Source organism: Gadus morhua, chromosome 18 (assembly GCF_902167405.1).
Source record: "Gadus morhua chromosome 18, gadMor3.0, whole genome shotgun sequence".
In the NCBI taxonomy this organism is placed as follows: Eukaryota; Metazoa; Chordata; class Actinopteri; order Gadiformes; family Gadidae; genus Gadus; species Gadus morhua.
Genome location: NC_044065.1, coordinates 5,526,160 through 5,540,813, shown reverse-complemented (window position 1 = coordinate 5,540,813; position 14,654 = coordinate 5,526,160). Strand labels below are relative to the sequence as shown.

The 14,654-nt window shown below is 51.1% G+C and overlaps 1 protein-coding gene and 1 long non-coding RNA gene across 4 annotated transcripts in view; one reads left to right on the top strand and one right to left on the bottom strand.

The window, feature by feature from the left end:
* dock1 (dedicator of cytokinesis 1) overlaps positions 1-10,056 on the top strand; it is a 189,843-nt gene extending 179,787 nt beyond the window's left edge. Inside the window, exons 48-53 of one of the 2 annotated variants that reach the window (XM_030339626.1) lie at positions 818-955; positions 4,540-4,682; positions 5,161-5,359; positions 6,558-6,714; positions 7,763-7,908; positions 8,999-10,056. In XM_030339626.1, the coding sequence (XP_030195486.1) occupies positions 818-955; positions 4,540-4,682; positions 5,161-5,359; positions 6,558-6,714; positions 7,763-7,908; positions 8,999-9,094 (879 nt within the window). In that variant the 3' untranslated portion in view covers positions 9,095-10,056. The remainder of the gene's footprint in view (positions 1-817; positions 956-4,539; positions 4,683-5,160; positions 5,360-6,557; positions 6,715-7,762; positions 7,909-8,998) is intronic. The other variant, XM_030339627.1, reaches the window with a different exon arrangement.
* On the bottom strand, positions 9,773-14,261 carry LOC115530831 (uncharacterized). Of its 2 annotated transcripts, XR_003973796.1 has the most exons (3): positions 13,487-14,261; positions 12,452-13,253; positions 9,773-11,384 (listed from the first exon to the last, which is right to left on the bottom strand). It is a non-coding gene; the product is annotated as an uncharacterized LOC115530831 (long non-coding RNA). The 2 variants fall into 2 exon arrangements; XR_003973795.1 differs by having other exon boundaries at positions 9,773-13,253.
* Positions 14,262-14,654: the final 393 nt, after the last annotated feature.

Below are 14,654 nucleotides of genomic sequence, written 5' to 3'. Positions count from 1 at the left end.
CGGAGCGCTAGCTGCGCGCATCCACCCTGCGCGCATACAGCCTGCGCGCTGTATACAAACATTCAGTCACGAGGAGATTCAACCTTTTCAATTGAGCAGAAATACTTTTTAATGTAAAGCTACATAAAGCATACAAATAAAAAAATATTTAAAAAATTCAACACAACTCTGACGTCGCCCAGCTGGTGGGGGGCTAACGACGTCGTCGTTTGCGTTTCAGGCGTCCACACGAATCCTACATAAAAACCGCATAGGTCCGGATAGATTTGAAGCCACCCTGGGACGTGGTTTCAGAAATGTGCGGTTTCGGGCCCCGGATCCGCCGGCTCTGTCTGGACGGTCGGCCGAAACGCACAAGACTTGTGCGGTTTCACCAAAAAGAATCGTCTCTGTGTGGACGGGGCCTCAGCTTCTTGAATATTCCCCTCATAACTCGTTAGTTCCTCCTCCTTCCGAGTAAGGGGCTTGGATCAGATATGAAGGTAGACTGGAGGACCGGGTGCTGGCGAGGTTCAGTAGCCATGGCAACGCAACATCCACTACGCAGGGGAACTTTCTACTTTAGAGAACGGAGTGTGCCCATGCAGGGACGAGACGCTAACGGATGGTGTGTGTGTGTGTGTTTTTTCGTTTGTGTTTCTGTGTGTGTGTGTTTTCGTTTGTGTGTCTGTGTGTGTGTTTTCGTTTGTGTGTGTGTGTGTTTTCGTTTGTGTGTCTTTATGTAGGTGTGTGTGTGTCTGTCTGTGTGTGTGCGTCTCTCTCTCATCGTCCTCTGTCCTCTTCTTCGAGTGCTAATGACTGTGATGTCCCCCCCCAGATCCCCTACCTGGCTGAGGGGGTCCGTATCCACGGGGAGAAGGTGTCCGAGGCGCTGCGGCCCTTCCACGACCGCCTGGAGGGCTGCTTCAGGCTGCTGCGGGAGAAGGTGGAGAAGCAGTACGGGGCCAAGACGCTGGTGAGGCCCCGGAGCACAGAGCCCTGACGGACAGGGGCCCTCATGGCCCCCAACGAGGTGCCACGATGAGCACTAGAGAGAGTGAGAGAGGGAATAGAATGGTAGAGCCGCTATCGACGGGAGGGAGGGAGAGAGAGAGAGAGAGAGAGAGAGAGGGAGAGGGAGAGGGAGAGAGAGAGAGAGAGAGAGAGAGAGAGAGAGAGAGAGAGAGAGAGAGAGAGAGAGAGAGAGAGAGAGATAATACATGCATATATACATGCAGGTGTACATGCAGGTGTACATACCTACACAGGCACACACATTCGACCTACACAGTCACCGGGACTTCCCCCAGACTCCCAGGGGGTGTGGGCTAGCAGAGAGAGAGAGAGGGCGGGGGAGAGAGAAAGTGTGGTGGGGGGAGAGAGAGAGAGGGGGGATGGAGTGAGGGTGAGAAAGGGAGGGAGAGTGGGGAAGGGATGAAAGGGGGGGTCACTTTCACTGCCCTTAACAATAGCAACTCCCTGATTCCGCTCTCAGTCCCCCACTAGTGTCACTAGGCAGCGCTGTCTCCACTACCGGGACGACCACGTCATCGTAATCCCCGGGCTCTACCGGGGCTGCTCCAGGGGGCAAACAATACAGGGGCCTTTATTACCAGCGGCCCCTGTCGGACGGCCATAAATACCGAGACCTGCGCCACTCATTATATGGCCGTAAACCTCCCACCTGGACGCGTGCAATAAGGAGCCCAAAGTAATGGTGGGAGGTTGTATGGATGAAAGGTTCTGGGAGGACAGAACCTCCCGTCTCTCAGCCTGCGCTGGCGGTCGCCCGCGGGCCAGGTTCAGCTGCTGTCAGCTCGTACGTTACAGTGAGTACGTTAAGGTTCTCCTTTAGTGGCGCGGTGAGGGCCGCCGGGCACCCGCCCAGCGCGCCGCGCCTCAACTCCACCTCGGATGATTTAATTGTTGCTTGCTCGAGCCCTTTTCTCTCCTGTTCTGCTCTCGCCGGGGGTAGGGAGACCGCCGCACACCGTGAGGAGAGATAGTGGTGCTGGGGGAGGGAGGGGGGAGAGACCGGCGCTCACCGTGAGGAGAGATAGTGGTGCTGGGGGAGGGAGGGGAGAGAGACCCCCCTCACCGTGAGGAGAGATAGTGGTGCTGGGGGAGGGAGGGGGGGAGAAGAGGAGGAGGGAGAGAGGGGGAGGAGGCAGAGAGGGGGAGGATGGGAGGAGGGAGAGAGGGGGAGGATGGGAGAGAGGGGGTGATGGGGGGGGAGAGAGAGAGAGAAGTAGAGCGAAAGGAAGGGGAGAGAAAGAGAGATGGGAGGCAGGGAGAAAGGAAGGGGAGGGATGGGAGAGAGGGAGGGAGGGTAAATCCAGCAGTCTTGCGTGAATTTAAATCAGGGCGCTCCTGACAGACGTGTGACTGGTGCTTCCTTCCTCGACGGGAACACTTTGCGATGCAGAGGTGTTTTTAAGAGTCTCAGCTCTGCAGCCTTCGCCGGCATCATCCCTCTAAAGTGCCGCGGTGACACACTTGTTCCTACTCTGCTAAAGTGGAAACATCAACACAGAACCCGCATATGCGTGTCTTCTTGGAACAAATATTACAGGAAATGGGTTGCTGCCGTATTGTTAGGGTTGATGTTAGTCTCGCTTGGGTTTACAGTCGCTCTCTCAACACTATAGTTGTCCAAGAGGGTCTCCCCGGAGGAAGACCCCAACTATTTGGAACGGCCAATCAGGTGGCGCTTGAGCTGTTATTGGGCGGATTGGTTCCAAGGTCAACAACGGGCAACAATCACATGCTAGAACAGACAGAGTAGTGAATTAGAAGGGGAAGTTGCATTCAATCTTGAAGGGAGACAAGATCCAGGACGGACTCTGTTTTCCCCGCCTTCTCTTCAGCCCTCTCCCTCCCCCCGCTGACTCCTGCTAACACCAGACAGTAATGGCCCTTCAGACACTCTTTATGGACTTAGAAAGGAGGATCGATTCTTCTTATCAGATTTTAGGCCGGATAAATACAGGGAGGACAGCCGCAGAGTGTCACCATGGTGCACTCAGAGAGTGAGAGAGACACATGGAGACACACACACACCCACACACAAACATCCATACCCATACCTATACACACACACACAGCGACACACACACAGACAGAGAAACACACACCCACATGGACACACACACACATATAGACACACACACACACAAACACAGAAACAGAGAAACACAGACACACATACACGGAGACAGACACACACATAAGCAAGCACACACACACACACACACACACACACACACACACACACACACACACAGAGCCAGGCTATGCCTGTGATGGACGCGTAGTGAGGGCCAGAGGACGGATCAGAGCGCCGTGCACTCAGCTGGCTCAAAGTCGGGCGCACCTAAAACAAATCAACGTCCAGCCTGGTTCCTGTCCTCTGGTTGTTGGACCAGTGGTGCTGATGGTGACGGTGCATCGCTAGTCTTTGTTCTCCTCGGGGGGGAACGTCCTGCACGTCGACGGAGGTTTACGGGGTGCAGTGTAGTCTGGCGTTGGGAAGCCTGATGTTTTGTGTATGATGTTAATAGTACGGATACTTCTGGTCTAACTTGATGAGAGTCTCTCGTCGACAGTGTGGAGGGTGTAGACCCTCTAGGGTCACGGTCTGAGGTGCTGCTGATGTTAATTACTTGTGCTTATCTTCAGGCAGTTTGATTAAAGTCATGGCACGTGTCGCTTTATCTCTGAGATGTGGCATTTTAAAACTCTGTTGGGTATAGCAACACTTTGTCTTTGTTTTAATAAGAGTGTGTGTGTGTGTGTGTGTGTGTGTGTGTGTGTGTGTGTGTGTGTGTGTGTGTGTGTGTGTGTGTGTGTGTGTGTGTGTGTGTGTGTGTGTGTGTGATTGTGTCTGTCTCTGTCTGTGTGTGCGTCTCTGTCTGCTTCTGTGTGTGTGTGTGTGTGTGTTTCTGTGTGTGTGTGTGTCTCTGTTTCTGTCTGTGTGTGTGCGTGTCTGTCTGTCTGTCTGTTTGTGTGTGTGTGTGTCTCCCTGTGTGTGTGTCTCTGTCTCTGTCTGTCTGTGTGTGTGTTTGTGTGTGTGTGTGTCCCTGTGTTTGTGTGTGTGTGTGTGTCTCCCTGTGTGTGTGTCTCTGTCTCTGTCTGTCTGTGTGTGTTTGTGTGTGTGTGTGTGTGTGTGTGTGTGTGTGTGTGTGTGTGTGTGTGTTTCTGTGTGTGTGTGTGTGTGTGTGTCTGTTTCTGTCTGTGTGTGTGTGCGTGTCTCTGTCTGTCTGTCTGTCTGTTTGTGTGTGTGTGTGTGTGTGTCTCCCTGTGTGTGTGTCTCTGTCTGTGTGTGTGTGTGTTTGTGTGTGTGTGTGTGTGTGTGTGTCCCTGTGTGTGTGTGTACGTGTCTCTCTGTGTGTGTGTGTGTGTGTGTGTGTGTGTGTGTGTGTGTGTGTGTGTGTGTGTGTGTGTGTGTGTGTGTGTGTGTGTGTCCCTGTGTGTGTGTGTACGTGTCTCTGTGTGTGTGTGTGTGTGTGTGTGTGTGTGTGTCTCCCTGTGTGTGTCCCTGTGTGTGTCTCTCTGCCTTAGCCTACGATGGACGACCGCCGTGGCACCCGGCCTCGCTCCATGGTGCGCTCCTTCACTATGCCCTCCTCGCAGAGGCCGCTGTCGTCCGCCTCCCTGACCTCCCTCTCCTCGGACAACTCCCCCTCCAGACCGGGCTCCGACGGGTAAGCCCCCCCTCCCCCTCTCCCCCTCCCCCCCCTTCCTCCCCCTCGTGGAAGAGAAGCCCAGCGAGGTCGCGAGAGCAAAACCACGTGAACCCGTTCAGTGATCGAATCCAAACCCGAAAAAAAAGGTTGACTTATTTCAAAGTACGCCGCCCGCTTAACGTGACCAGCGAGCCCAGGGCCGTGGCCGTGGTGAGGCTTCAGTTGTGGGGGTTCAGTTATGTTGGGAGGGGGTTGTGCTCAGCCCGTGAACGCACCGACCAACGTCCCACACTGTGGACACAAAGTAACAAGTCTCGACCGATTTAAGCATTTACTCATCTCTGAGAAGTTCTCAACCGCTGGTTTTGTATACAGCTGTATTTAGGTCTGAATCGACAAGTTAAGTTAGAGCGTCCGGACCTCGGTGACTCCTCAGAGGCGTCTACGGCCGTGGGCGAGCCGACTCATGACTCTCTCTCACCCGACTGCTGTCCAGCTTTGCTCTGGAGCCGCTGCTGCCCAAGAAGCTCCACACCAAGTCCCAGGACAAGCTGGACCGGGACGAGACGGACCGTGAGCGCAAGGAGCGCAAGAAGGAGAAACGCAACAGCCGGCACCAGGAGGCCTTCGACAAGGACCTGAAGACCGCCGACGCCGGCATGCAGCCTCCCGAGGCCGTCATCCTGTCAGAGACGGTGGGGACCTCTACTCCTGCTCCTCCTCCATCTGCTCCTCCTCCTCCTCCTCCTCCTCCTCCACTTTCTTCTCCTCTTTTTTCGGGTTTCATCGTTTGTGTTCCCCCCCTACAGAGTTGATTTCCTCCCCACATCCTTCTTCCCCACCACCTCCTCACCTCCTCTTCTCCGGTTCCATCGTTTTCTTTCCCCCCCCCCCCCCTCCATCTTTTTGTTCCCTTCTTGGGGGATGTTGAGGGGGACACCTCCACTTTTCACATTCAATGTACACATAACGTGTACACATCCACTTTACAAATCCTTGTTACACCTCCACTTTATATGGACCTCCAGTTTACACATCCACTGTACACATCCACTTTACATGGAGCTCAAGTTTACACAACCCGTTTAAACATCCCGTTTTCCATATTTAAATCGTAGACCAGGGACCCCAATGGAACGCCTGTCGTATTCCTTAATGTAATTCCCATCCACTGCCCGTCGGCGACGCTTTGCTTCAGCTTCGGCTGCGCTGCAGCTCGTGTTACTGTACAGTGTGGAGCCGCCCTGAGGACAGATGGGTCCTGAATATTCAGATCCCAGCCTGCGATGAAGAGCGGGGCAGCCTCGCATGCAAACAATTATTCCAGAGCACAAGTAAGACTTGGCCGGGCGACAAGGACGTTTATCTAAATAGGATCTCCCCGCGGAATACAGATAGCACTAATATGATTATGGATGTACAGATAGGGATCCCAAAGAAGATGTGAAGGCAATTTCTCTCTTTTTTTTAAATGATTGAACATTGATCTGCCAAAATGTTTTTGTTATATTCCATCCGGCCAGCGATGGTTTGATATTATTTTATAGATTCCCTGGTACCTGTTCAAATGACCTCCCCACAGGAGGTGAGACTTCTACTGATCAGGTGCACACATGCCCTGTAGGTCTGTCTCTCTCTCTTGTTGTCTCCTTCTGTCTATTGGTTCATCTGTCTGTCTGTCTGTCTGTCTGTCTGTCTGTCTGTCTGTCTGTCTGTCTGTCTGTCTGTCTGTCTGTCTGTCTGTACCACGTCTGGTATAGTGTTCAACACGCGTTGACTTGGTTAGGACAGAATGTGTGGTGATGTTCAGGACACACGGACACACACATGCGGCTTGTCTGGTGTCGCTGTCTGTTTCCTCATCTGTCCGTCCGTCTGTCCGTGCTCCTCCAGATCAGTCCGCTGAGGCCCCAGCGACCAAAGAGTCAGGTCCTCAACCTGATAGGAGGAGACCGCCGCCTCTCCGTGTCCCCGGGGCCCTCGTCCTCCACCGGCCCCCCGCCCATCACCCCCAGGACCAAGCTCTCCTTCAGCCTGCTCACCGGCTCCAGTAAGGCCCTCTACAACTCTCTCTCTCTCTAACTCTGTGTTTCTCTGCCCGTGTCTCTCTCTCTCTCTCTCTCTCTCTTTCTCTCTGTGTCTCTCTCTAACTCTCTGTGTCTCTAACTCTCTGTGTATCTCTCCAACTCTTTCTCTATGTCTCTGTCTGTCATTTTCTGTCTCGGGCTCTCTCTATATATCTCTTTTTTTCACTCTGCCTGCCTGCCTGCCTGCCTGCCTGCCTGCCTGCCTGCCTGCCTGCCTGCCTGTCTGTCTGTCTGTCTGTCTGTCTGTCTGTCTGTCTGTCTGTCTGTCTGTCTGTCTGTCTGTCTGTCTGTCTGTCTGTCTGTCTGTCTGTCTGTCTGTCTGTCTGTCTGTCTGTTGATTTGTCCCTGTCTGTCTCCCACTCTCTCTCTCGCTCTCTGTTTATCTGTCTGTCTCAGTCTCTGCAATGGCATTAAGACCCCCTCAGGTGTGTGTGTGTGTGTGTGTGCGTGTGTTCCTCTGGTCCTCCTCATTCATCAGCGTTATCTAGACGCTGTGTGTCACCAGGAGAACCCAGCAGAGCGTTAGAGTCAGGAACAACTTGATTTCCCCGAGGGGAATCCCGCTTAGTAATGGGCAGCACCGTGGCCCATTTAGCGGGGGTCCAGCAGTCCTCCTAGGTTACAGTAGAGCTTCTGGGGGGGGGGGGGGGTTACCAATAGCCCGTCACAGTGTTGATGTAAATCCCTTACAGAAGCTATTTTATAGTTCACTACTCCAGGCCAGGTTTGTATTCAGGGTTGGCCAATCACACGCTTACAGGTCCCCACCTCCCGGTACATGATTGGTGGAAACAAATATGAAGCGTAAATAAATGAAACGCCCCGTTCACACGGTTTGAGCTCATCTACCATCAGACTTTAGATACGAATCTAAAGATAAGTTTGGATAAGAATCTGAGTTTAGATAAGAATCTGAGTTTAGATAAGTATCTAAAGTCTGACGAGCGAGAGTAGCTGGACCCCGTATAACGAGGTCTTATAACCCCCCCCCCCCCCCCCCCCCCCCCCCAGACCTGGACCTGAACGGCACCGGGGAGACGCCCCCCCCGCTGCCACTGAAGGTCTGCACCGGGGACTACGGCAACGTGATGGAGAGCCACGACGGGCTCCACCCCTCCACCCCCCAGACGCCCCCACCCCCCCCGCCGCACCACAGGGTAGGTGGTCCAACACACACACACTCACTCACTCACTCGCTCACTCACTCACTCACTCACTCACTCACTAGCTGTGTTTGAAAGCGTTCCCTATCACGGTTATAGTGCACTATAAAGGGTGCTCGCCATTTTGTAGCGGTGTTCGAATTCTCAGTGGGCAATTTCACGCTCTATATAGTGCACTTAAGATACCCCAAAATTTGAGTGTACCTACGATGTTCCCTGCATGTTACTCCCGTATACCACAATGCAATGCAGTCGTGTTTTTCAGGAGGAGGAGAAGAAGAAGCTGAATAACCGCGGAAACAAATACATTTAATGACGGAGTCTCCGGCTTTCGTTTAGAAATGTCAACAATTCGTTTGGGATTTTGCATCGACAATTTAACGTTCAAAATGAATAAAAAAAAACCTTGATCAAGGAAAAGTGGCGGTAACGCGGTAACGCACTGCGTCACCCGGTTGCCACGGTATCGCGGCCGGTTGCCATGGTATCGCGGCCGCTTCCCGTCAGGGTGTTGTTCGGTGTCAGATGCTGCTGAACCGCCCGTCTCTGAAACCTCCTCCGTTGTCCTGAAGAGAGGCGAGACATCCGTCAAGGACGTAGCGGGGGACCATCACCGCCCCCCCCCCCCCCCCCCCCCCCCCGCTGATCTATATGCCAGGTCGCAGGACAACGGGCCGCCATTGATTGGACGATTACTCTGGGCTTCACATCCGTCAGGGTTTCTCTCTCTCTCTCTCTCTCTCTCTCTCTCTCTCTCTCTCTCTCTCTCTCTCTCTCTCTCTCTCTCTCTCTCTCTCTCTCTCTCTCTCCATCACTCTCTCTCTCTCTCTCTGCGCTCCACTACAAATGGGATTTGTAGTCTTCCCCTTCAAAGCAAGGGGGAGGGGTAAGGGGTAGAAATGGGATTGGGTCTTAACCTCTCCCCCCCAGGGGGTAGAGGGTACATTAACCCCCCAATTAGTTCCAGACCCTGGGACTCTGACCGCCTCGACGACGGGGGAGGTTATTGCTCAGTACTTACTGTGTAATTACACTGTACTGTGACGCTGTTACCAAACATTTGTCATCCATTTTGTGTCCACAGGACACGCCCCCTCCGCTGCCGAGCAAGACCCCGCCCCCCCCGCCCCCGAAGACCACCAGGAAGCAAGCGTCCATCGACTCTGGAATAGTGCAATAAAACGAGCGCTCCCCAAAACACCACATCGGACACACTACCCTAACCTACCCATAAAACCCCTCACACACCCATAGGACCCACTACCCTATATTACTCATAATACTGCTCACACACAAAAAAAAGCTAAACTCCCATAATACACCACACGCACACACACACACTATCTAAAACAGTACCCATGTAGCCGCTCAGACATTACCCTAAATATCACGCACACACACACACACACATACACACACACGCACACACACACACACTGCGTAAAACAACTACACTAAGCGCTCGGGCTGTTTCTCGTGTAGATTGTGTTCCTCTCTCTTTTTGAACCCATGCATTCCTGTGTCCCTCTCCCGATTGGACAAGTTGAATACCTCGTGCGGGCCCGCTATTATCATCACGCGTATTAACAATAAGGTTACTTTTGCTCTTAAGTGTGGCGTGATGCAGTCTACTAACGGAAACATACAGGCAAAGAGTGTTGATGTCCCACAATGCAACACTTTGGCGTCATTGTGTTTAGACTTGCACTGTTGGAATAGCTTTCCCCACAACAGACCATTACTCTTTTAAACCCAAGTGCCGACAGCGCAGTCAAACCCATATTCCTAAATTGTACAGGTGTGTATATATGATTTTATTTTATTTCCGTTTTGTTTTGTATCTGGATTTTATCCTGTATTTTTGCATTTTCTTGATATACGAACTGGCATTGATTTTTAACAACATAAGAAGGGCCTGTAGGTTTTGACACGGACAGTAAAGAGTGATTTCACACACACACACACACTCCTTTCATAGACGTTACTGGTGATGAGTTTTGGAGTCCACATACCTTAGCATCTCCCATCGCTGTTCTTTGCGTAAGATTTTCAGAACATTGGATTTTCATAGAGGCCAAACTGTTCCCAATTCACTACTGACATGACTTCGGAATAAACACTCAAATGTATGTCTTTTTAAAACCGTCGCCTTCCTCGCTTTTCTTTCTCTATTCTTCCACGGACGGGGAAAGAGAAATGTAAATGTGACATTCTGAACGTGTGTGTGTGTGTGTGCGTGTGTGTGCGCGTGTGTGTGTGCGCGTGCGTGCGCGCCTCTCCACTGACGCCCCAGTAAGTGGGCTCTCCTCGCTGACTGACAGTCGGTCCGAGAGCACTTCATTATCCTACACACCTTCTTCTGCCAATAAGTGCTAAACCGCTCAGTGACATGCATCGCTCTACTTTTGCTTTTAAGTGAGAGCGTTTGTTACGGTCTTCTCAGAAAGAAGAGCGTGGGCGCCCCTGCTGGCTCACCAGGGGTAGAGCGCGTACCATTAAGGCTCAGTCCTGATCCCAGCGACCAAGGTTCGATTCCAGCCCCGTGATCCTTTGCTGCATGTCCTCCCCTCCTGCATGTCCTCCCCTCCTGCATGTCCTCCCCTCCATCTCCCCCCTACCTTCCAGTCTATCTCACTCTATCTAAGCCTGTATAATGGGCCGATTCATTAATTCCCTCACTCTCCACCTCAAGCTGGCGTGCGGTGAGCGTTCTGGCGCTGATTGGCTGCCGTGCATCACCCCAGTGGGTGCTAGACATTGGCTGGTGGTTAGTGAGGTCCCTCCTTCACTGTTCTACTGTGATTTGGGTACCTTGAAAAAAAGCGATGTATAAATGGAAGAAATTATAATAAAGCAGAAAAATGCAAAAATATATATCAAAAGAAAGAAGACCGATGGAACAAGATGGAAGCCGGCGTCCTTCTCACTGGCGGCTTGAGTTCCACCGCTCTGACGGCGGAAACCCGGGAAGGTGATTCCACCCACTCAGCTCTTCAGGGTCAGCTACACTCCTCTATCTGTATAGCAAGTCCTTTATGCTAACACACACACACACACACACACACACACACACACACACACACACACACACACACACACACACACACACACACACTGTAGTACAACATTGGCCTTGTTTACGCAGGCATTTTGAATCCCTTCAAATTAAAACAACTTGTGAGATTTTCGAAGCAAAGAAAGGATTTATTCTCCCAAACAGACAGCGTCTTATGTAGCAGAGTTGTAGACAAACGTTTCCAGAACTCCCTGCAAGACGTGTGTGACCAGACTCCATCTGGATCCACTCCGGAGCACTCCCCAACGGGTCTTCTTGTCTGTCGCTGACGTTCCGTGGAGGCGCTGCTCTGAGATGGTTGGTTCTCAGACCTTCATGTCCGTTCCCCTCCAACAGGGGGTACTTCTCCTGACATTCGTCCGACAGGCCCAGGATCGACAGTGTTTCAGGCCCTCTGTGTAATCTAATCAAGTTTAGTGATTTCTATTTTAATACCAACGTCATCCAGATGAAGAGACCCTTGTAGCATCTCCATCCTGCACTCCAGTCACCAGGTTCATTGAGTCGACTTTATGGGGGTAAAGGGGGCCACACCTGGGGTTCACAGAACAAACGCCCCATCTGTGTCCCTCTCCTTCTCTCCTGATGCCTTTACTATATCATCTGTCGTTTTCCTGCATATCAACTGAAAGTACCTTAGTCAGTCTGTTAGATCTGCCGCTTGGCTGCCTCTCCCATTGAATCGGTTGTAATTGGTTATAGATATAAATTATACAACTTTTTAATAATATAACTACTTTATTAATAATTATTTAAAAATATATACTTTATAATCCAACTACATTTGATTAAAACAACCTTATAAACACCTTACTCTGCAGTCTCTGGAGAACGCCCTGCTGGGTGTAAAATAACAAACGACCAAATGCCTTGTCAGCTGAACATGTGCGTGCCCTCAAGCCAGGCATTACTCGGTGAGTCGCTGCCCCAGGTCAGAGGGCCTTGTTGTGTTCAGCGCAGCAACGCGTGGAAGCGTTTGAATTATCATCCTTATCGTCTTTAATTACGGCTCCTAGACTAGCAGCGATGGGCAGTCTTGGCCTCCATGAGGCATGGGGCGGTTCATGCCATGTATTTCCTTTGATATATAATTAGGCCCCTTTACGTCTCCGCCACGCGAGTATCAACATGTTTACATTATCGTCATCCAAAGCTGTTTTCTCTCCGAAGCGTGGAGCCTGTTTGATATGCATTACTTCAGCTCGCCAGCACTGGCCTTTACGGTTATATTAACCAAATCTATCAATCTAAATGACAGTTCCTATTATTGTTACTCCATAGGCCTACATGCAGACTGTATGCACATGTGTCCCAACAGTACACGCAAAATCATCTTACAGGACGTTTTTACACCCCGGATTCCAAAGTGTATTCCAGTCCCATCCTCACTCGTTAATTAAACTCACTGCTATCGCAGAAATTGTATTTTCCGCAGGATTCAACCACGGACACATTGTTTACCTTGCTGTGTCACAACAGTGGCGTGTCCCGTCCACAGGGCGGTCCTCACACCAACCACAATGCACCCGTCCAGGGGGCAGCGCGAAGTGAGCCATCCAAACTCAGTGTTGACTCCTCGTGACGCCCTGATCCGCCGACGGAGAGCTCTGTTTATCTCTGTAATTGATCGCCGCGCTGATAAGTCCAGCGATGGATACGCTGGAGAACACACATCATTCATCGACCGCCGCCCCCCTAATCACCGGTCGATGGCCGACGCTGCGAGCCACCTGATTGCGGCGAGAAGCGGAAGCAGCCGATTAAGACCCACAGGTACAATGAGTAGAACTCAGCAGAGACATCCAGCACGGGTATAATGCCCTTTTAGCAATTACGCCTGGCAGCCCGATATGAAGGATTCGGCATTTTAGCAGCGTGGTGGATATCACAGAGTTATAGCAAAGCTATTTCATTATGTGCTCCTTTCGGAAACAGCAAAATCAGTCGCTTAATAGAGAGGCTTTGCAGAGGCTTTGTGGGGGGGAGCGTATTGGAAACGCACACACAAGATGTCATAAGCTGTCAAATCGGGCCGTATAATGCGGTGCAGGCCTCCTCGTTCATCTCTCTCTTGGCACCCGTTCAGTTGTTTTGGAGGCTGGTGTTGAACTCAGAGTTCCCTCTGAGTTCTTCTCTCCGTAGAATAACACAGAGCCATGTTCCTGTGTATCTCCCTCAATGGATGCTCACATGAACGGCTCTGAAACGCTCCTTTGTGGATCTCTGTTCAAATCCCGTCTCCAGCGATGCCATACAACGCCTTCTGACGTGTAAAGAAAGATACGGTGCCGTAAGACAGGTTTAGATAAAAATAGTCCTTAAGACGGATACAGTCTGATAATAACATCCTTTTGGCATACGTATATACATCTTACATATAATAAATACTCTTTAGACACATGCGTATAGTACAGCCCTATTAGACACAGTCCAATCCTGTTTGATATCAATAGCATAAACACTGCTTTTAGAAATGTAATGAAGTATAACGGTTACCTGGGAGGCTCCGCTGGTTCCTCTGGATCTGAGAAGCGATGGGATGGTCCTGGACTGGGGTGACAGACAGTAGCTCAGGATGTAGAGCTGGCTGGTAACCTAAAGGTTGCGAGTTCGATCCCCCGGCTCCTCCTAGCTGAGTGTCGACGTGACCCTGAGCAAGACGCGTGGAGTGGGGCACCCCATACACGCAGCGTGGAGTGGGGCACCCCATACACGCATATTAAAGCACTTTTGGTGGCTTGAGAAGTGAGGTATAATTATCAATATGATTAGTAATACAGTCGCACCCCTGGAAACGCAATTCAGGTCCAATAAGCGAGGAGGGGTGTGTCCAATCATCCTTAGTCAGCATGTGACCCGTTTTCAGCCAATCAGAAGTTCTGCAGCAGGTGTAGGTAAAGGGATATTTGAATGCCCTCCTCGCGGTGTTGAGTTTGGTCCCCTTTGAAGATGGTGACTGATGCAAAAGATTTGTGAATTCATATTTCATAGTACTTTTATATACTCATTCCAACGTGTATATTAAACCCTTGGTTTGTTACGTGCTCTGCTAGATTGATACACAGGAAGTGACTTGGCAGCGCCAAGCAGCCAGACAACAATTATCTTACAGCCGCTGACAGAGTTGACGTCGTTCCCCTTGTAGTCTCATAATTAAATTGAACGGGTGGTAAAGCTCTGGCAGAACTTCCATCTCGGAGCCAGAGGCAACCGTCCTTTGATACGTATTTGAACACCCCTGTAGTGACAGCCAGAGCCTGGCCCTGCAAACCGCTCGGTGGAGCGTCATCCCTGCTCATAGTTGACTCATTCTGTCTGGATCTCCCAAAGCGCTCTGGCATCTACTCTGATCAGCCCCTTGTCCAAATACAAAGAGTCGAGGAAAGAAGCAGATATCCTATCATAACAATACATTAGACTTATGTAACGCTTTTCTTAATACTCAAAAACGCTTTACCGAGGGAACACAAAAAACAATATTTTGATACGAACATGTTAAAGATTAAATGAAATAAGATTCAGCATATACTCAAAATATTTTCCCCTAGGGGACCCCCCCCTTGATTCAGGTGAGGGGGTCTATACAGGTGAGGGGTCTGTACAGGTGTGAGGGGGGGGGGGGGGGGGGGGGTCTATAGAGGGGCCAGCTGGCCTTCAGCGTAAC